This window comes from Sorex fumeus, unplaced genomic scaffold, assembly GCF_029834395.1.
Source record: "Sorex fumeus unplaced genomic scaffold, SorFum_2.1 ptg000030l, whole genome shotgun sequence".
NCBI lineage: Eukaryota > Metazoa > Chordata > Mammalia > Eulipotyphla > Soricidae > Sorex > Sorex fumeus.
In genome coordinates this window covers 12265235-12288365 of record NW_026606087.1, presented here as the reverse complement: position 1 = coordinate 12288365, position 23131 = coordinate 12265235, and the positions used below count along the sequence as shown (strand labels likewise).

The 23131-nt window shown below is 48.1% G+C and overlaps 1 protein-coding gene across 1 annotated transcript in view; it reads right to left on the bottom strand.

Moving 5' to 3' along the window:
- Positions 1–17314, bottom strand: part of DCHS1 (dachsous cadherin-related 1) — a 37199-nt gene extending 19885 nt beyond the window's left edge. The window contains exons 1-2 of the mRNA XM_056115825.1: positions 17070–17314; positions 1358–3271 (exon numbers count right to left, since the gene is read on the bottom strand). Coding sequence (XP_055971800.1) covers positions 1358–3151 — 1794 coding nt within the window. The 5' untranslated portion in view covers positions 3152–3271; positions 17070–17314. The remainder of the gene's footprint in view (positions 1–1357; positions 3272–17069) is intronic.
- Positions 17315–23131: the final 5817 nt, after the last annotated feature.

Below are 23131 nucleotides of genomic sequence, written 5' to 3'. Positions count from 1 at the left end.
ACTCTTCACTGTCCACTTGGCAAAATCCCATTGTTTCTTCAAAGCCCTTTCTCTGGACTTCCACAGCTCCTTCTGCAGCAGACTAGTATGTCTTCCTGTCTAGCCTAGAACTTTGACAGGAACTAGACTTTCCTTTTTTCTTTCCTAAGACCCAGCCCAGTGCTGGAGTTACAGTGGATAATTGAACTCTTGAATGTACCACTTATCTGCCAATTTAATGTATCCTTCACTTTCAAAGCAGTTTACATATATATATATTTCTTAAAAAACACAATCTGGTATAGAGGAAAGAACAAATCTGTAGGAGGGAAGTAGGTGGAGCATAGAGGATTTTTAGGGCAGTGAAACTACTCTACATAATACTATAATGCATATGCATGCCATTACTTAGTCTATTACACATAAACATTACACAACTCATTATACAGTTGTTCAAACCCACAGAATGTACAAAACTAAGAGTGAGCTCTAACATAAACTGTGAACTCCGGGTGATAACAGTGTCAATGTAAACAAACAAGTCTGGTGGGGGATGTTGATAATGAGACTGTAGTTGGGGGCAGGGGATGTATGAGAAATTTCTGTGTCTTCCACTCAATTTTGCTATGAATTAAAAACTGCTCCACAAACATAAAATCTCTAAAAAAAATCAAAACCATCTGAATATGCCTCCCCCTACCCCATACCTGGATCACAGATTTAGGGACCGCCTCTGCCTTCCAAGTAAAGTTCTACCTGTCCTAGCCTGGTGTCCAACCACCTCTGCAAGCTAAGCTTGACTCTTCGGCTAAGCATCCTCCAACAACTCCAGGTCTGACACAAGTCTATCTAGGACTCCCATCTCTTCCTCTTTGAGGCCTTCCTGCTCTAGGCATTGAAATGTCTCACTGGACATTTCTTATCTCTCATCCTGTGCTGCAATCCAAGTGTCCCATCAAGACTTAGCTCCTGGGTCAGGATGAGATTTCTTCCAGGACGGCCTGGCTGGGCTGGAGCTTTGAAAATGTTGGCGTCTCCTTTGAAGAATTGGAACTTCAGGGATGTGTGGGATCTCTACATGCAGCCTTACTAAAGAACAGCTTTAAGACTTTACAGAGACTCATTTCCTGACCCCACTAGTTTTTCTCTATAGTGAATCTTAATTCCTCACTGCCAAGATTACCTTGCCCTGTTCTAGTATCCTACTTTCTCATCCTCTCATTAATCCTTACCCCCTCCACAGACTTTGGAACTCACATTGAATAGGCTCAAACCGTCTGGACAAGTTATCAACAGAAGCAGCTGCAAGGTTCCATTCCTTCCCTGAGGTCTTCTATGGCCCACAGTAGCGTCCTGCTGTGTGCAGGACTTAACTTACCTGCAGGAAGCAGGTTCCAGGCTGGGTACCCTCCAGGAGAGAGGCATTATAGAAAGTCCTCTGGAACTGGGGCTCGTTATCATTCACATCTTGCAGGGCTACACTGACTGTGGCAGAGGAGGTGAGAGGGGGCAAGCCCCCATCCGTGGCCAGCACAGTGAGCTGTGGCTGAGGTTCCAACTCATAGTCCAGCAAGGCAGCTGTGGTAATGACGCCTGAGGTGGGGTCGATGGAGAACCAGTGGGCATGGGGACCCGGGGCCAGGCTGTAAGTGACCTGCCCATTGGTACCTTGGTCAGGATCCCGGGCCGTCACTCGCACCACAAAGCTGCCAGGCAGTGCCACCTCAGGCAGGGGCTCAGGTCGGTAGAGCTGTCGGTCAAAGGCAGGAGCATTGTCATTGACATCAGTGACATGGAGCACAAAGGTGGCCTCGGCACGCAGCGGGGGTGAGCCCGAGTCTGTGGCAGTCACCCGCAAGTTATACGCATCCCGTTCCTCCCTGTCCAGCCGCCGAGCCACGCACACCAGGTAGATGACACTGTCCTGGGTGCTTAGGGCAAAGTGGCCCTCTCCCCCTTCAAGGGACACATTGACATGGGCAAAGTCACCATCATCTGGGTCTGACACGGAGATACGAGCGACAAGCTGGCCTGGGGGGGCTGCTTCAGACACTCGCGGAGAGCCGTCGGCACTCAGAAAGATAACAGTCATGGAAGGCTGGTTGTCGTTGGCATCTCGCACATGCACGGTCACAAAGACTGAGCCTAGCTCCGGGTGCGCGCCCCCGTCCCAGGCCTGCACCACCAATTCATGGACCCGCCGTTGCTCAAAGTCCAGTGGCCGCTCCAGCCGCAGCAGGCCCGTGTGTGCATCGATGGAGAAGGGCCCGTCCCCTTCGCTCTGCCTCCGGTTGATCTCATAGGTCACAGCCCCATTGGCACCGGCGTCGGCATCGGATGCGTAGACCTGCAAGACCGAGCTGCCGGGAGCTAGGCTCTCAGACACCACGGCATGATAGCGGCTCTGATTGAAAGTAGGGGCATGATCATTGATGTCCAGCAGCGTCACATCCAGCAAGGCCTGAGCCCGGAGAGGCGGGGAGCCACCGTCATAGGCCTCCAATTGCAGCATGTAGTGTGAGCGGTTCTCTCGGTCCAGCTCCCCGGCAATCACCAGCTCGGGCACCGGGGCCCCATCCGGACCCGGCCGTGTCTCCAGCCGGAAAGTCTCTCCAGCCCCGTCGCCAGAGAGCGCGTAGCCCTGGGTACCGAGGCGGCCAGCATCTGCATCACGAGCAGGCTCCAGTGGGTAGCGGGTGCCAAGAGCTGTGTGCTCAGGAATCTGCAGGGTGGCCTGCGCCTGCGGGAAGGCTGGGGCATGGTCATTGATGTCCACCACTCGCACGGTGACTTCCACCGTGGCTCCGTCAGGAGTGACCGCAGTGAAGCGGTAGCGATCCCGTCGCTCTCGGTCTAAGACTCGGGCTGTACGGACCACCCCAGTGAGTTCATCGATGGCCAGGTCCATGCCCACGCCGCTGCCCTCCTGGGCAGAGATGAAGTACATGGCAGGGGCTGCCGTGCCTGCCGGGAGCCCTGCACTGATGTCCCCAATCAGGGTACCGGCTGGCTGCTCCTCATCAATCTGCAGGTCCAGGCTCCCCGCCTGACCCCAGACGCCTGGCACGCTGGCTCCCAGCAGCAGCAGCGGCAGCAGCAAGGGCAGCAGCGTGTGGGGCCGGGGGCTCTGCATGCCAGTGCGGGAAGGCGCAGCGCCTGTCTCCTTCTGCATGGCAGAGGCAGTCCGGTTGTGGTTTGGGCTCCAGCTCCAGACCAGGCTCTGTGCCCAGCTTGATCTCAGGCTTTGGATCAGGTCCAGCTTGGGCCCTGGCCCCAGCTCAAGCTCTCTGGCCTGGGAGTAAAGCATAGGGAGAAAGGTCACGATCAGGGGAAGCATCGGTGCACAGACCAAGGTCTGGTTGACACTCATGACTCAGGCACTCTCAGCCCCCAACTGTGTGCTACCTCCCCCATCCTGGGCTCAGGAGGCTCTGGCAAGTCCCAATTCCATCTCAACCCCATCCCCACTCTTCTCAGCAGATTGTTTTGCTTCCTATTGTTTGGATCTCAATTCCCTCAAACTCCCTGCCCTACATCTCTAGTCTTAAAAACAGGGACAGTCCTGCCTCATTTTTCTTCTCATCCAGGACTGATGAGATGTAGTATATTCTCTATACTCATGAGAACAACCTGAATTATTGAATTACGGGACCCGAATTATCAACTGTTCCTCTCTGGTGCCTTCTATTAGTATTTATATATGCTTAAGGCTCTCATATTATATATTATATATGTTACGTATTCCCTTAGCCCCTGTTTTGGGTTCCACACAGCAGGAACTGTGTGGCTAATATGTGGTAGAGGCACTGGGCCTTGTCAGTGAATAACAGAACTAGTTCCCGGTTGCTTGGGGCTTGCAGTCCCAGAACTGATCAGAATTGAACCAGGAAGTACAAGCTGATAAAGTGAGAAGAAGTCCAGGGAGCTGTGAGTGCCTAGAAGAGGGAATCAGTCTCTGAGGCAATAACGTTAACACTGGAATCTATTGAGTAGGAATGGGTAGGCCATGGGGGTAGTGTGCACATAAAAGAGAGAAAGGGGTGAAAAGCATTAGGAAGAGTGAACAGAATGCGAGAAGACTAAGTCTAGAGTCAAGGAAGGGCTGAGAGTGTTTTGACAGAGGACAATGTGAGTGAGTATAAAATAGTAGGAACCAAGCATTTGATATGGGACAGGAACCCGTGAGCCACATTGAAGATTTGCCCTTCAATGAATTAAAAGGGCAAATGGAAGCATTCTAAGGTGTGCCATGCTATGACTTAACAAGCTGTGAAGACCTAGGAGAACAGGAGTGGGCAGGTAGGAACGTTTTCTTAGAACATCCCTTCCCTCCTCCTCTCCCCCTCGTACACACATACAGGAGTCTGGTGATGGCGCTGTTTTGATGAGGACTTGGATGAGTATTTATCATTGAGTGAGGGGTTCTACTGGAGGTTCAGTAGGCAGACGGGACTGGCCTTGAGGACTGCTTAAAGGAAGGAGTAAGGAATTGGGAAATCAAGGATGATGGATAAAAATTCTGGCCAGAGCCAGACAAAAGGTGTCCTTAGTTAACTAGCAAGAGAAAGACAGAAAGAAAATCAGAGTAGGGAACCAGAGTTTCAGATGCTGCCAAAGTTCGAGAAGGAAGCCAGATGTGAAGAGAATCAGTGGAGAGGCTACCCTCTCTGACAGGCTGGCTCATTTCCTGTGGTCACTCACTTTTCACACTCTCCTTTCTTTGGGTGTGGTTTTGTCTCCCATGGAATTGCTCTAACTAAGCTTCCAATAGGCCCTGTGATCTATATCCAATGCATACTTTTTCTTTAATTCTCCTGTTTGTGGATCATTCTGAAATATGTAATCACTAATCATTGACTTCTTGAAGCCAGCTTCTCTTGGCTTCACTTGGTCACATCCACCTATTAGTCTCTTTGAAATTTTTTTGTCCAATCACCCCTCAAACTCAATTACAAGTCATTCTTTCTCTGCCCATCTCTTAAAAATTAGTGCTCTTAAGACTTAATCCTTGGCCGCACCTTTGTCCACTCCTCATTCTGGGTGATCTTATCCTTCCATGTCTTCAATGAAAATACATCAGTCAGGGGTCCAAGAGGCAATACAGAGGTTAAAGTGCTCGGTTTGCATGCACTCATTGGACCCCGGTTTGAATCCTCAGTATCACATATGATCTTCCAATCACTGCCAGAGGTTACTCCTGAGCATAGAGTAGGAATAGTCTCTGGGGACCCTAGGGTATGAACAACAACTCAAAACCCCCCAAAAATTATTTTTTTATTATTTTCCGTGACCTTCAGTGAATCCATGACCTTCATCTCAAGTTGATTTTCTTTCTTCATCCTCTCTCCTATGAACAGCACCACCACTCAGAACCTTACACTCTCTTCCAACACTAAACTGCTCTCTCCCAACAACTTTTTTTTTTTAGACTTCTCTCTTGTCCTGAAATATCCCCTAAAGGTCCCATGTGCCTGTTTCCAATCCAAACCACATACACAAACCCACATGAACCCATGGTCCTAAGGCACTGGTGGCTACAGAATCAACTCTAGAAGTGTTTTCTCAAGTTTTTTTTTTATAGGTTTTCTCTACTATAGGATATCCTTTCTCATTAAGAGAATGAGATCTCAAAAAGATCCCCCACTTACACTCCCTGTTCCCACCATACTGATCTACGTAAGGTAATAAAAAGAGCAGGAACCTTAGAGATTCAGCTGGTTTTGAATCCTGCTCTGAGTATTATTTTCCTAATCTGTATAATGGCTGTTGTACCATCTACTCATGGAGTTTTGTGAGAATTAGAGGCAAGGAGAGGAAGGACTCTATAGTTGAGTGTATGGTAGAAACTGTCTCATCAGTTCCCAATATCATTCCTCATGGGTTCTCTCATCCCAGTGGTAGAGTTCTGAGGTTCTAAATGTGCATTAGACCAATATACCCAGGGCTCAAGTTGCAGAACCCAAGGAACTGTAACCTGGAGGAAGAGATCAAGTGAATACAGAATAAGAAGGTCGGAGTAGGCACAGGCTTGACTCAGAACAGAGAGAGGCTGAGTATACACGGTTAACACAGAATGTTGTGTCAGGGATCTAGGCCCAGAGACTGGATGAAAGGTCAAGGATTAAGAGTTAGTCCCTTAATTAATCAGTGAAAAAAAATGTTAAGGATGGGTACTAGGATAATGAACAGTGAAGTTAATATACTTATATACTCAGTATTATAATATATTTACCACTCTTCCAAGGGACAGAATGTCAGTTATTTGATCACCAGAATCCTATCTTTTTCTAAATTGTATACAGCACAGAACATGTCACATAATAAAAGCTCAGTTCCTTTTCTGAATGAAAGGATTTATGAGTCTCATGGGATTAAAGCTCAGGTAAATGATCATCCTTGAAGAAGAAAGGTTTGGAAGCAGGCAGATGTTCCTTCTCCCAACCCAGTGGCCCTTCCTCTCCCAATCTGGACCCCAGCCCAGTGCAACTCCCCTTAGACATTTTCACAGTGGACACACAACGGTGCATAATCACAAAGCCAAAGACCTACAAAAAGTTAGGCACACAGACAAGAACACAGACATACCCAACACATCATGCAAAGAGACCACTTTTCCACAGAGCCAGACACAGATACAGATACCACAGAAAAGCATGCTTTCCCACAGCCAGATGGACACATTTACTCATATGAGACACATACTTTACATCCCTCACACATGTAGGCATATATACACATTGACACATGGACACTGGCTTTCTTACAGACCTTGTATAGACAGCACATTCCCAGCCACAGACACCACCCCACAACATACTACCACATTTCTTAGCCCCTGCCCCCAACCACCATCCTGGCTTTATGCATACACACAGTCACACAGGCAGGCACGCGCGCACACACTTCCAGACCCACCCACACAGAGGCGTGCTCTCACACACGCTGCAAGGGCACCCGTGGTCAGCGCTGCGGCTGCAGCTGTGACCTCTGGGTCCCAGGGGGCTCTGTCTGGACTGCGCCTCATCACTTCCTGCTCCAGGGCTTCCAGTTCCAAACTCGAACTCCAGACTCTCTCTTGAGACTGTCTCATCCTCTCTCCAATTCTCTGCTCAGCACCAGCTCCCCGCAACATCTGTCCAGTGTTTCACCCTGCCTCTTCCCCCAAGACTTCCTCCTCCTCTCTGCTCCTGGCTTTCCAGGTCTGTCCTAGCCCTTCCCTCAGATCCAGTCTAAGTCATCCATTTTTGTCTCTTTCCTCACTTTCTCCTGCCTCCTGCCCAGATCTGCCTGTGTTCTTCCCCAAGTTGGTCACCTCTTTTCTCCCTCCCTGTTCAGTCTCGTTACATGGTCCCACTCTGTCCTAGTCCTGTTACTCTGTCCTCTGGCTCTATCCCGTTCTCCCCTCTAAGCCCCACATCTGGGCCTCTGGAATCACAGCTGGTTCTCATTAGGAGGGGGAGGGGCAAGACTGCTCATTGGGGCCTGAAATGTGATGTCAATCCTCCCCCACCCCTCACCAGCAGCCTGTGTGTCTGCAGGACCTGGGCGCAAGGGGGAACATGGGAGAGGAAAGAGGTAGATTGGGGAGGGGGGAGGGCGGGGAGAGGTGTAAAGGAAAGGGGTACTCCAGGGACAGGATGGGGGAGTATTAGGGAAGGGGGTGCTCCAGGAGGAAGCAGAGAAGTGGCCCAAGGTACAGAGGGGAAAAGGACTAGGGGTGCTGGCACCACCCAGGCCTCCGCCCTCAACTTCCTGTCCCAGGGCCAGGAAGGGGCAGGGACCAGAAAGACAACAGTGAGAAGTGGGGCAACGAGAAAGAGAAAGGCAGATTGGCGCAGAAGTGGAGAAAGAAGAGGGGAACTAGCTTCAGTGAGCATAGCACGGTAAAGATTTAGGCCCAGGCAGAAACGGGCAAAAACAGGAGGAACGGGAGATTCTGACTCAGGCAGAAAGGAGACAGCCAAAGAGGAGAGGTCTGGTAGGGGTCGGGATGACAGGGAGCAAGACGTGACTGGGAAAGCCCAAGGTGAAGGAAGGAGTGAGTGGGGTTCATACAGAAAGCAGGAGGTAACTCAGAGACAGGAAGAGCTAGCCTAGAGAGGTGGGGGAGGAACTCAGAGGTGAGAGAAGGGAGGAGAGAGAAAGCTAACAAACCATCTGCCCTGGCTCTCCCTGGGACAACTCCTCCCAAGGGGCAGGCTGGTGGTCAGGGCAGTGCCTGGTTCTCCCTGCCAAGCACCGGTGTCCAGGAGGCACCTCGAGGGGGTGGTGGTGGTGGTGGTGGATGGATATAAGCAGAGACAGCAGAGGGAAAGTCCATGTTACGAGCTTTCACGGTGTGCTGGGCCCTATGCCAGGCAATTCACCGGCAGTATCTCAATCATCATAACAGCCCTGTGAGGAAGGTGCCAGCCTTCCATTGAGGAAATTGAAACTCAGAGTGAAAACAACTTTCCTGGATAATCTAGCCTCGATTTGATCCCAGGATTTTGTACTTCATACTGCCTGGGATTCAGGCAGAAGGGAAAGATAGGAAAAAATTACAAGGTGATCAGCAGAACAGGGATAGTCCCAGAAACACAATGGAAGCCTGAAGAAGAGAGTCAGGGAAGAGGAAAGCCAGGTACGGGGCATCTGTAACTGCCCAGATCAGTAGCAGTGGCATTAAGAATATACAGAAGAGAAAGATGGGAAGAGGTCAAGCTAAAAAGACTTGACAACTGTCTTTTCAGAGAAGGTTCTGACCTTATTGCTAAAATGCCATTAAGATACCACAGCCATTGTCTGGATTGGGATCCTCACATAGAGGTGTCCAAGCAGAGTTGGATTTGCAGGTCTGGAGTCTAGGAAAGATGTCTGGGTTGGAGACACAAAGTGGGACAAACCAGGGGATATCCTGAGTGCAGAGGCAGGATTAACCTCGGTGCATCACCGGGTGTGACCCAAAAAGAAAAAAAAAAGAAAAAAAAACATGGGATAACCAAAATCAATGGGTGTGGTGACTAAGTGCAGACGACATGTCAAGTGAGAAGAGGCTAAAAGAGAACCCTAAGGAAGTCACAATTCAGCGGCAAACTGAGAAGACAGGAGGAAGAGGAGGCAGCAGTATCACAGAAGTGAAGGAGGAAACATTTCAACAAAGAAGGAGGGATCAATAGTGTCCAGTGCTATTATGCATTGAAGTAAGACAAAAGGCAAGATGTGGCCATTGGTTTTAGCAATATGGGGTCAACGGTATTCTGGGGGAGAAGTTTTAGAAAAGTCATATTGATGCAAACATCCTGAAGTGGGCAGTGAGTGAGAATAACGAACCAAGAGCTAATCTGGACCAGCAGCTAGCCAGAGGTAAGATGGATTCACTCAGTACACACTTACTGCACTCCAAGAACAGGGAGGCAGTCTATCACAGTGAGAAAGATGCCATTTCAGACATAGATTCTTGGTTCAAGACATCTATTTTGATTCCCAGTCTCACACATAGCAGCTGTGTGACGTTGGGCAAGTCCCTTAATTTCCATTTCCCATGATTTCCATTTCCTTGTTTAGAAAATGGGCACCATTGTTACAACGGCTTTTCAAATCCTGATTCTGCCACCTACTGCGTAACTCTTCTATGGGAATTAACATTCCTCCTTTATATAACTGATACAGGACTCAAATAAAAGATTGCCACAGAAAAACTTAGGACTGTGTCTAGCACACAATGAAGGCACAATAAATGACAGCTGCTGTAGGATGTACCAGACAAACACAATAGCCTTGGCATAGTTATATTCTCACTGATGAGAAACTGAGGGCTCAGAGAAGGCAGCAGAAAGACATCAATAAGAAAGCTCTGACAGACTCCTAAGTGAGTGCTTTCTCTCAGGCCATACTGCTTTTCTACTTTTAATGCCCTGATAAAGGGCCAGACAACAGATCAGAGAAGGAGCAATGTTCTTGTTTTACGAGAATCATTCTGTGATTAGAATCAGTGTGTACCAGGGGGTTAGAGCACGAGAAGATCTGTGAGGAGGTAACTGTCTATCTGGGGAGGGATCAGGTGAGTTTGGGGTCAGACACTCAGAGAAGGAAATGCTTGGGGAGCTCCAGGAGATATAAAAATCGGGAAAGGCTGGACCAAAGCATGAGCATGAAATGGTGCATTAACAGATTGTTCTCAACAACAGTTTACTGAAGACCTATATGTGCTGAACACAGTACTGAGCTACACCAGTCACCTGGATGGATGCAGCCTCTGCCTGGACAGGGAAGGCAGGGTAAGGGAGCAAGAAGTGAGTGGTGATGATGGGCAGTAAGGGCCTGGTTCTAAGGTTTGACCATTGGAGCTCAGGCTGCAGAGGGAGTCAGAGAGCATGAAGTTAGCAGGAAAGCTGGAGATACAGCAACCAGAAATGTGTAGAGGAGAATGCAAGTTGAGGGGAGCAGGATATTGAGGGCATGCGAGTACATTAGAATCACTGGGGAAGCAAAATGAATTCAGTTTGTGGTTGAGCATTTAGAAGTTGCTTCTTTTCTAAATCCTTATCTCTCCTTTTTTGGGGTGTGGTGGGGTGGGGAGGACTGGGTTCCCTGGGGGCACGGAGACTACAGCTCCTGGAAATTCTCAGCCAGCTGGGCCAGCAGTCCAATGGAGGGGCTTAGGGATGCAGTTCTGCTCAGATCCTGCAGAGTACGGAACCACCAGGCCCACCCCCTGTGCTTCCTTCTCAGAGACTCTAAGGGGACTGAACTGGGGTTGCATGCACCATAACCCCTTTATTATCTACCCAGCCACAAACAACTCTCTTAATATTACCTCCATTTCCATTCCATTCCACACCCCATTTCTTTTGCCCAGAGAAGCTAAGATAAATTTATCCATATGGTAAATGGTGTAGCTGGGAGGTCTGAGGCCAACCCTCCCTTCTATCCTCTCATCCCTTACTCCTCACCAACATTACAGGAGGCAAAGTCTAGACTGAAAGGGAATGAAGGCTGGCGATGTAGCCCTGTGGTGGAATGCTTGCTTGCGTGCATGAGGCCCTGGACTCAATACCCAGCACCACAAAACAAAATAAAACCGAAAGGGAATGAGCTCCTTCACCAGAGAGCTCAGAGAGAAAAACATAAACAAGGACATTCTGGTATGCTAAAGAGCATGAAGTGCCTCCTGATCCAAGCTAGGGGGTTGCTAGGAGGAAGACAGAGAAACTGCTAGAAACCCTCCCAAGAGGCAGAGGTAGAAAATGCTGAGATGTCAAAGAGTTACCCAGGAAACATGAACAATGGAGATGAAGGATGGAACAGGCAGTGGGAAACTAGGAAAAAGAAGGGATCTAACAAATGAGTCCCTTGGGGGCGGGGAAGGATATTGCTTCAAGTAACAGGGCACCAAGAGTCCGCCTTCCCTAAGTGGTAAGAGAGGAATGAGGAGGAGGATGCAGGTATCTGGGTGCCCTGAGTAGGAAGGTGCAGAGCAGGAGTAGGGGAGGGGATGACAGAGGAAAGAGCAGCCTCTAACATCTCCAGGGAAGGGATCCTCTGGCTGCAGTAGGTGCTGAGGTACTGCAGTGTCCCAGGCCTGCCAGCACCACTTCTTTATTTTCCACTTTCTTTAAGAACCCAAAACTGCACCTACCTGAATAGTGGGGATGCAGAGTTTTGGTGCTCCTTAAAATGTTTAATGCTCTCCCTGATGATACAATGCTGCTCTGGCTCAGCACTGGGGACTCACCAGGACACAACTGGTGATGTGGAGGTATCAAAGAATGTGCTTTAGCCTTTTGACGTATTCCCAATACTCCCACTTAAAACTATTTTCAAATGAAATAAAATATATAAAATGTAGAGCATAGAAAGAAAGAGGGTTCAAAAAGTAGGCGTGGGGCTAGAGCAATAGCACAGCGGGTAGGGCGTTTGCCTTGCACGCAACCAACATGGCCGACCCAGGTTCGATTCCCAGCATCCCATATGGTCCCCCGAGCACCGCCAGGAGTAATTCCTGAGTGCATGAGTCAGGAGTAACCCCTGAGCATCGCCGGGTGTGGCGCAAAAAAAAAAAGTAGGTGCAAGGAAAAGAGGAAAGAGCAAAAGGTGAAGACGTGTGAGTCGTATTGGACCTGTCTCCAGGGGGAGAAATGGCTATGTGTAGAAATGCCTCAATTGGGCAGCTGAGATTGGATGTTAATATTTTGAAGAGTGAAGAGAGTAAGGAATGCGTTGTGAGGTGTCTCATTTATTCCTTACCCTGTTCATTGCCAAGTATCTATAGATGAGCCCAGAGTACCTGGAGATAAACAATATGCAGCTTTGTCATTAAGGAAGTCCCAGCCTGGTCAAAGACAGAAAGACAGAGCAGGGAAAATAAAATGACAATAGTGAGACAAGAAGATTCCAATCTGCCAGTCTGGAAAGGTAGGTTTGAGACTAGTTCTGAGGACGAGTGAAGAGATGAGTTAGAAGAAAGGAGTGAAAGGTCTTTGGGGCAGAGAGCAGTGTGTGTTAAGGGCTAGAAGCAATGGTGAATGTTTGGGAAACTATAAGGAATTCATTAGGAATAGAACTGACAATCTGAGGGAAGCTAGGGAAATGGAACTATGGGTGTCAGATCACAAATGAGCTCATAAAGCTGCATTGAAGTACAGGTTTTAGAGGCTAAGGAGAGAGGTCAAAGGGCTAGTACATAGGTTTTGAATGCAGGAGACTCAGGTTCAATCCCCAGCACCACATGATCCCCTGAGCACCACAAGTAGCCTCTAAACACCACTGGCTGTTGATTCAACAAAGTCTCAAAACGTACAACAAAAAAAGAGGTACAAAATTCACTCTAGAACAGAAAGACACTGAAGTATTCTGAGATGGGAATGGCATGGCTGGATGTGCATGTCAGAGAGAGAGCCCTCTTGTTGCAGTGAAAAGAATGGAAGAGGGAAAGTAGAAGTCTAGCAAAGCCAGTTAAGAGGCTCCTGCAGTAAATTATGTAAAGAAGATTGTGTAAGGGCAATAGCAAGATGCAAAGATAACAGGGAATGGGATATCAGAGAGAGCTGAAGATGCAGTAGAATCAATAGGTTCTAATGGCTTTCTGGGTTCTAGAATGTATAGAAAAGGGATTGGATTAATTAAATCCAGTTAATTTCTGGATTTCCAGCTTAAGAACTGAATAGATTGGGGGAAGAAGAAAGGGCAAGTTCAGCTTTGCATATACTATATTAGTTATGAGCTATACAGTACAGATCAGGTAAGGACTGGATACATAGAGAACATGCCTAGCGTATGTGAGGCTGTGTGTGTGTGTGTGTGTGTGTGTGTGTGTGTGTGCACGTGCGCATGTGTGTACAAACATGGAAGCCAGGTAGGAAGTAGATATGCAGATCTAAAGAGCAAGGGGCCAGGAATATGGCTCAATAGTATAGCACTTCCCTGGGTTTGATTCCCTGTACCTCCTATAAAAAGAAATAAGAAACAGAAGAAAGGTTTGGAAGAAGTTGATATCTGGGAATCAGTTGGCCTACAGAGATGACAGGTAAAGACCTTGGAAATGAATAAAATGGATCACACAAAGGGTTGCATACAGAGAAATGACAAGGGAGTCTAATGAACAACATTTAGTGATACACAAAAGAACCTCCAAAATAGAGAATGAAAAGTCAGGAGGTGCTCCAAGAGAGAGAGAGGCAGGTTTACCATATTATAATCATCTGTTTATTTGTTGTCGATTTAAGGTTGAAATTTCTCTAGGATAGTGTCTTTGAGTAGTGTGGCTGGTGAAATGTTGGCAGAATAAAATGATGGCTTAGAAGTTGAAAGACAAGAATGATTCAAAGAATCATCTGTCAGATCCTGCCAGACCTTGCTAAGAGATCAAGCAACTGAGGAGTTTCAGCACCCCTAGGTTTGGCAAGGGAGAGGGTATTTTTTCAGGGTAGGGGTGGGGAGTTCCATGCAAAAGACATCGCACAAAACGTGACAGTGAAGCAAAGTGAGCTAACCAGGTAATGCAGGGTTAAGGAAGGTTCTTCGCATGCTTACAGATCAGAGGACAAGTCTATAGAGGAACAGTAGCACTGCACTGTCCTCCCGTTGTTCATCGATTTGCTCGAGCGGGCCCAGTAACGTCTTCATTGTGAGACTTGTTACTGTTTTTGGCATATCCAATACACCATGGATAGCTCGCCAGGCTTTGCCGTGTGGGTGGGGTACTCTCAGAAGCTTGCCGGACTCTCCAAGAGGAGTGGAGGAATTGAACCCAGGTCGGCCACATGCAAGGCAAACGCCCTACCTGCTGTGCTATCGTTCCAGCCCATAGACAAACAGTATAGAGGCAAAATCAGTGAGCAGGATTCTTGTGGAGGCAGGAGAGTAGTGGTCTTAATTGGATAGGATACTGTTCACGAACATAAGGAGAAAAGACAGAGGAAAACGGCAGGTATTTTGAGGAAGGAGGAAGGGAGCTGCAGGAATTCAACTTGAATGACCTCGAATTTCTCAATGAGGAAGTAGTCCAGGTTGTTACTCTTAATTCCATCCCCTCTTCCAACCTCCACATCCTTTCGGTCACTGCACCCTGCTGGCCCCCACTGTCTAAAGAATTCTTAAAACCATCTGCTTTCTCCCTCCCTGCAGCCAGTAGTCAGTTCAGGCTGGCCTTAACCCCCCTGGGTCCTGCAACTATCCTCTTCAGACTCCTCCCTGCTTTCTCCACACTGCGGTCAAATCTGAGCACACCACGCAATGATTTCAAACTATTTGGTGACTTTCCACTATTCTTGGGTTAGATAAGTTTTTTCACATGACCTGAGGAACTTCATGATCTAACTAACTCTCCTAACTAATCTTATTCTTTCAGATGCTCTCACTGTTTTCCCATGCTACACCCTTGGCTTGAAATAGTCTCCACTGACCCCCCCCCCCCCCGCCCCCTCACCTCCATCTCTCCACATCTTGGATGACTCGCATTAAGTTTAAACTTAAATGTCACTTTCTCCAGAGCACCTCTTCTGACCTCCCTACACTGCTGAAATTTTCCTGCTGTGATGCCATTTCATAGCACTCATCTCAATATAGCCTGTAGGTTCACTCCTTCATCCTACTAATGCCAGCACACTGCCCAGCACAGAGCAGGTGCTTAATGTGTATTTACAGAATGAGTGAACTGTAGTGGATTGACTGATCTAGTGAAAACACTAGAACAAAGGATGTGAGGTTAAGGGGTGTGAAGAAAAAAAATTTTAATGTCCTCTATTCATATACTTATGGAGGACTGAATAAAGGGTGGAATTTATAGAAGCAGGAATTTATTTATAGAAGCATCACTTGGTGTGGTTGAAAAATCAGTCTGGTTAGGATTGAAACTCTGTGGGATGAGTAGGAGTGGGCTCAAGATAATAGAACAAGCAGTGGCAAAGGAGTGGTTGAAAGGACTTGTTCTTGGTACGTAAGAAGACAATCAGAAAGCTAGGAAAGGAAGACTAGGAGAGAGTAAAAAGAGTGGGGGCAAGAATTCTTCATGGGGTGGAGGACTACATATAAAGCGGGAAAGGGCGTCCACGAGCTGGAAGGGCACAGGAGGTAGTTAACAGAGAGAAAAGGCAGGAATTTAGAATTTTAGAGATGGATCAGTTCTATTGAGTGGTCCTGGAAGGGGATGAGGCAACAGGAGCACAGGAGTTCAAGAAACTGAGGGGCTGAGGTATTGAAGGGACACTTGGGCTACACCAAAGCCCAGAGTGAAAGGAACAGGGATCCAGGTTTGCAGGGAACCAGAAGGAAAGCCTGGGAGGAGTAATGGTGTGCGCACAAAAGGAATTTATTTAAGTGTCAGGACAGTTGATTCTGGTGTGGGTGTGTGTCTAAGAGCGTGTCTTTCTGAGCTAAACAAGTGACTGCAGTGGTATTGCAAAGCAGCCTCCTGTTAGTGTCCGATCCTGGGACACCTGCTATGTATGGGCAGCTTTGATGAAGTTTGACCTAGATGATCTGATACTTGGCGGTGACAGGGTTTCCACTGGGTATGTATGACTATGACAGTGTCCCTGGAAAGGATGTGGTAGTAATAGTGTCTTCTATGTTTGTGTTGGATCGTGAGCCTGTGGGAATGTATTCGCTGTTCTATTGGAGTGCTAACCTGAGAGCATGTGTGTTCTGACAGCATCCCAGAGGGGCGTGGTGGCTGTGAAGGTCTGACCTGTGATGTGTGTTGCCTGGGACCATGTCCCCTTGCGGGTTGAGTAGGACTAGGATTGTGTCCCCTGTGGGTATTCAAGGAGTTGACATAAGCAACAATATTTTTCTGGCCTCTGACCTTGTGGCTGCGGGCCCAGCCCACGCCACACTGGGTTCATTGTGTGTCTAGACCTCAGGATCCCCAGCCCCTATGGGGGGTGGGGACCACGCCTGGGGAGCTCCGCCAGGCCCCCCTGCATCATGGCATAAACTCACAAGATTCTTCTAGGTGACCCATCCCCATGTCAAGCTCTCCCAGGCTTCTCTCCCATTTCTCCTCCTCCATTTCTTTGTTTCTGTCTTGGTTTGTGTCTGTCACACACCCACCCTGCACTTACGACACACGGCTCCCACGGTGGGGGGGCTTGGGAGGGGGAGAGCAGGCGACAGGGGGCCACCACACACCCAAACACACACAGCTGCCGCAACACAACGTTCGCAGGGACGCGCCCGACCGAGAGACACACACACACCCGTCGGACGCACCCGCCACCGGTGTGACACGCGCGCACACCGCCAGCCGCACACGGACACGCCACCTCCCGGGGCCAGGCACGGCCTCGCGTGCACTCACACACGCACACACATGCACACACATGCATACACACACACACACGCACACACACACACACCCGGCCCGCACCCCAGCCCCGCTCACGTGCCACAAAGCCCGACTCGGTGACACGCGCACACAAAGACCCCCAGGCCCTGCCCCCACGCTCACGCTCACGCTCGCCCTCGTCCCGCAGGCCCCGGCCCCCCTTCCCCCATTGTCTCGGGCTCAGAACAAAGCCCCCGGCTCCACCGCCGCTGCCACCGGCCGCGAGAGCCCCGGCGGGCCAGGCGGGCGCGGCCGGACGGGCCGGGCGGCCGCGGGCACTGACCTCGGCGCGGCGCGGGCTCCTCGCCCGGTCGTGGGGCGCCCTCCGGCCGCGGTCAGCCCCCTGGGCAGCGCCCGCCCGTGCGGGGCCTGGGGCCGCGCATCGCCCGTCGCCGCGCTCTCCGGGCCCGCGGGCGGCCGCCGTCTGTCCGCACGTCCCCGGCCGTCCGTCGGTCCGTCCGCTGCCGCCGCCGCCGCCGCCGCCGCCCGGGCGCCGCCTCCTTCGCAGCCGCCCCGCCGAGGATGCGAGATCCGCCACCGCGGCCCCGCGCCCCCTCCCCTCCCCTACTCTCCCCTCCCCCGCCCTCCGCGCGGTAACCCGAACCCCCGCCCCCCGGCCCCCGCCCCCGCCCCCCGACCGTCCTCCCTCCGCCCCTCCACTTCCCGGCCCCAGTCCCGGCGCCGGATCCGGCCCCACGTCCCCGTTCTCTTCCCCGGTCCCGGTCACCTCGCCCGTCCCCTCCTCACGTCCCGCTCTTCGCGCCCGCTCTCCCCCTCCCCCTCCTCCTCCTCCCGCTTCTCTCCCGCTCCTCGAGGCCCCTCGCCGTCCCCCCTGCTCCCCCAGGTCCTAGTCTCCCTCCCGACCCTGCTTCCTTAGACCCCTTTCGCTCGGTTCCCCTCGCCCCCTCTCCTCACGTCCCTTCTCCCTGCTTCTCCCCACCCTTTCCTCCCCATCCCCTTCTCCCCGTCCCTTAGCAGTCCTAGCAGCTCCTGCCTCTTTCTCACATCAGGTTCTCTCTTGCACGTCTTCAGCCGTCCTGTCGCCCCCAACTCTTGGCCTCTTTCTTTCCAGCCCTTTCTGCCTTTTTTCCCCCTCTTTCTCATCCCCTTTCTCTCCTTCTTCCCGCATTTCCCTTCTTCCCGTGACTCTTTTCCCTATCGCCTCTTGCTCCATGCCCTTCTATCGTAATCTACCATTCCTTCCTCTTAGTCACTTCTATTTATCTCTTGCTCTTTATCCCTTACTCCTTCTTCACCACCGCCTAGTTTTCTTTCCTCTCACCTTCCTGTGCCACCCCAAATTTGAGGCAGGAGATTAAGAGGAAGAAACTTAGAAACTAGATTATGGGGGAAAAAATCGGGGGGTGGGGGGAAGGTGATTTAACGCTAGGATATATTCAAGAAAGGAACAGTGAGATGGAAACTGGTCAGGGATGTGAGGAGAGGATGTTGGGAAAGAAAATGGAAAAGTGAAATCTGGAGAGAGTTTTAAGGAACTGGAAGAGGTTTGATCCCTTCTTTCTCTCCTATGGTTGTGACTAAGTAAACTGAATTCAAAGGTATTATGGATTTGAGACTGGTACCAATGGAACGAAGAAATCAAAAACTTGTGTGGAGAGAGAACAAGATCTCAATTAAAGCAGGAGTTTGATTTTAAAAGAGAAGCGTGAAGGAGCCTGGAGTCCTTGACAACATTGGGTGTCCGGTGCACGCAGCTGGGTGGATGGTGCAACATTCACTGTACTAGAAAAAGGAGCAGAGCTAGCTTGCAGGGGGGTGATGTAGAAAGATGATGACTTGGGCTGCTGACTTTGAAGTATTGGGTAGATAGATCTGCAGCTTAGAAGAGCGGTCTGAGATGGACATAAATATTTAGGAATCATCTGCAAATACCGTATAAGCTTGAATACAGGGTGAGGTTTTTGCTTTTTTGTTTTTCCAAAATCATCCCTCAGGAAAGAGGGAGTAACCTTACATTTGAATCCTTATAAAGTCTCTCATATTACAGGGTTTGCTCTCATTTACTTTATTTTGAACAACAAACCACTGGATAGGGCAGTGTGCTATGGTGACTAAGCTTGTGGACTCTGGAGCCAGACTGCCTGGCTTAGGATCCAGACTGCCATTTACAAGCTGTGTGGCACTCAGGAAATTTCTTAAACTTGTCTCTGCTTCAGTTTTCTCATCTGTAAGGTAGGACTGAAGATGAGCTTAGTATATGTATAGTACTATATACCTGACACTTAGTTAACACTCAATAAACACTATTTGTATTATTTGATAAGACCCATTAATCTGCAATATCCTTAACAATGCTATTTTGGATGCTTGTTTAGCTTACTTACCACAAAATCCGTAGTTAAAGAAACTTAACACAACTTTGGTAAGTATTTCTAGTGTGTAACCTCACATAATATGTTGTATATTGCTAAATATGCCTTTTTTGCAGTTTACTTTAAAAAGTAATTAAGTTGGGCCAGAGAGTATGATCGGTGGTTACAGTGATTGCCTTGTACACAACTGACCCAGGTTCCATCGCTGGCATCACATATGGTTCCCTGGTCCCCTCTTCCTCAGGAATAGTAGAACAAATAAAAGTAGACTTTTGATTGTTTCATTCTAAACTCTATAGGCATGCATTTCCAGCTTGGTAAATGAGAAATAGCCTTGGGTTTGTGTTGCCTTAAACTGCAAATGTAGCACTATAGCACTGTCCTCCCGTTGTTCATCGATTTGCTAAAGCGGGCACCAGTAACGTCTCCATTGTGAGACTTGTTGCTGTTTTTGGCACATCAAATACGCTTGATGGTAGCTTGCCAGGCTCTGCTGTGTGGGCAGGATACTCTCGGTAGCTTGCCAGGCTCTTTGAGAGGCACAGAGGAATCGAACCCGGGTCAGCCAGGTGCAAGGCAAACATCCTACCCGTTGTGGTATTGCTCCAGCCCCGAAACTGCAAAGGTAACAAATGATAACTGAAGGAAACAAAATGAGTAAGATTGCTCAAGGACATCATGTTCATTAGCAAGAAAAGGGGGTTCATGACAGACTCTGGAAAGCGTCACCATTTAAAAGTCTAGAAGAGGAAGAGCCCTTAAAGGAAAATGAGAGAGAAAAAAGGAGAAAACAAAGGTGAGTGGTACTATTGAAGTCAAAGGGAAAACTAAAGGAGGAGCCTATGAAACAGGGAGTAGTCATGAGGGTTGAAAGGCAAGAGGAAGGGCAGGAAGGAAAGGACTGAAAAGTTTCCAGTGAATTTGTCCAGAGGGAAGTTGCTAGTGACTTTGTGGATAATAGTAGGTGAAATGATATTGGTTGAACCCATCCAGCATTCAGTAAAATAGTTGAGGAGAACTGAGGAAGCCTGCTACTTCTAGAGCCTGAAAGGAGATGGGGGCTGGAGCAATAACACATAGGGCAATTGCGTTGCACATGGTCAACCTGGTTTTGATTCCTAGCTTCCCTTTTGGTCCCCTGAGCACCGCCAGCTATAATTCCTAATTGCATGAGCCAGGAGTAACCTCTGTGCATCACCTGGTGTGACCCAAAAAGCAAAAAAAAAAAAAAGTCTTAGAAGCATAAGATGTGACAGCTCCATACCCAGCACCCCTGGAAGTGGGAGTAGAGTGGGGTGAGAAGAGTCTTGACTATAGGGAAGGACAGCGAATCTAAGCACTGAGAGGAGATGGTTGTTTTAAGAGGGCAGACAGTTTTTCAAATAGGAGGACTTAAATGTATCTTCTTGCTTCATTTGTTTTTGGAAGACACAGGTAAGTGGCTAATATGTAACATGTGGCACTTGTATATTAAAGTACATAATGAAGATTTGACTAAGAATCTCACAGAAACTGAGAGACAAGTCTACACGTTGGCACTGGGAAGTATAATGCAAGAGGAAAACATGTAATTGTGGGCATAGGAGAGATTCCTAATACAGTCCTAAGAATGAGATGTGAATGGTACTACAAATGGCATCTCAAAAGTGGCACTGGAACTGGATCCTAATGAATGAGTAGTATAGCAAACAACAACAACAACAACCAAAGAAATAGTTCAAGAAATGCCTTTAACTGAGATTAGTACCAGGAATTTTGCTCCATGACTTGAAGGCCAGCCACATGTGCTAGGTGAAAAGGAAGCTCAGATAGAGAAGAGAGCACCAAATAAAGGGTGTTGTGAAGACCCTCCCAGGGTGGGAGAGACATGCTAAAAGCAGTCTATAGACCAAACATGATTGCCACTCAATGCCTCTCTGGCAAAACACAGTACCCAAAAGAAGAGAGAGAGAACAAGGGGGAATGCCCTGCCACAGCGGCAGGGTGGGACGGGGGGAGAGGGGAGGGGATACTAGTACCCGTGGTGGGGGAGGATGGGCACTGGTGGAGGGATGGGTACTTGATCATTGTATAACTGAAACCCAAGCACAAAAATTTATAAGTCTATAACTGTACCTCATGGTGTTTCACTAATAAAAAAAATGATTAAATAAAAAAAACTAAAAAAAATAATAAAACAAAATAAAAATTAAAAAAAAGCCTTTAAGAAGAATAAAAAGTACTGTGTTCAAAATCCTATAGAGGTGGGTGTATAGGTAGTTTTGGATAAATTGATTTGGCTGAAATGGAAGACATATGAGCTAGTGTGAAAGGAAAAAGCAGGGAAAGGAAATGGGGTCAAATCATGGAAGATATTATATGTAATACAAAGGGCTCAGGATCCACGGAAAGGTTTAAGGGAAGAAAAATGGTCAAGTTATATGGTATGAACATTATTTTGGTTGCAATATTGAGGTTCGGAGGAGTCAGAAAGGATTTTCTATTGCTCAGATTATAACATGGATTTAAATTCACTTAGTGATGGGCTGGAGAGCTAGTAGAGGGGTAAAGGCACTTGTCTTGCATGTGGTCAGCCCAGGTTCAATCCCTGGCACTACATACATGTTCCCAAGCAGCATAGGAGGATCCCTGAGCACAGAGTCAGAAGTAATCCGTGAGCACTGCCAGGGCTCCAAACAATAACTATTTTAAAAGTTAGCGATAAAAGAGAGGGATAGGCATAGAAAGATTGCACTCATCTGTGGAACATAAAGTAACAAAATAGGAGACTAACACCCAAGAGTGGCCGAGATTAGTACCAAGAATTTTGCTCCATGGCTTGGAGGCCAGCCACACATGCTAGGGGAAAAGGGAGCTCAGATAGAGAAGGGAGCACCAAATAAAGGGTGTTGGGAGGATCCTCCCAGGATGGGAGAAGCATGCTGAAAGTAGACTAGAGACCAAACATGATTGCCACTCAATGCCTCTTTTGCAAACCACAACACCCAAAAGGAGAGAGAGAACAAAAGGGAATTCCCTGCCACACAGGCAGGGTGGTATGGGGGGGATGGGGGGTGGGAGGGATACTGTGACCCATGGTGGTGGGTACTGGTGGAGGGATGGGTACTTGATCATTGTATAACTGAAACCCAAGCACAAAAATTTGTGAGTTTACAACTGTACCTCATGGTGTTTCACTAATAAAAATTAAAAATAAAAAAGAATTGAAATAAAAAAATAAAATTATGAATAAAACATTAGTGAAAAAAAGTTAGCGATAGAGGATTTAAAAGAGAGAGAGAGATGTTATGGTACTTGGCTACTGACAGAAAGTGAAGCATGATGACATAGGAGGAATGTAAGGTGTCCTTATGTTTGTGGTTATTCATATATGATGTTAGTCATGAATTCGTGGAAACAAGAAGTGCAGAAGAAGACAATCTATTTGTTTTGAACATAATTAGTTTAAGTTTTATGTGAGCTGTCCAGAGGAAAATTAGAAGAGATAGTTGAGCTAAAGATAGTTATTTCAGACTCATTAGTCTGTAAATGTTTAAATGGATCCACAAGAATTAGTATGATCATCTATGAATAACATGTATTCTCATGAATAATATGAGAAGGTGATGTGGGCAGCCTTTAAAGAGAAGATATAAAAGACTTGAAGGAGGTTTGAAATAGTCAATGAGGCAGGAGTTGTGCCTAATATATCATCTAAGTAGTGCCTAATGTATCATCAAAGAAGTCAAGAAAAAATAGCTAAAAAATGAGAATTGTCAACAAAGTAGATATGACACAATAAAATGAGTCTGACAGGTTCTTCTATCAGATTTTGGAATTAGTACCTAGCTGGTGATCTCAGGGATCAAAAAAGAGGAGAGTGGGCTGTAGAGATAGTAGGTAAGGTATTTGTCTTGCATATTGTCCTATGAGCCCTACCAGTAGTGATTCTGAACACAGAATCAGGAGTAAGCCCTGAGCACAGCCATACGTCCCCAAAACCAAAAGATAAAATAAAATAATAAAAAGTAAC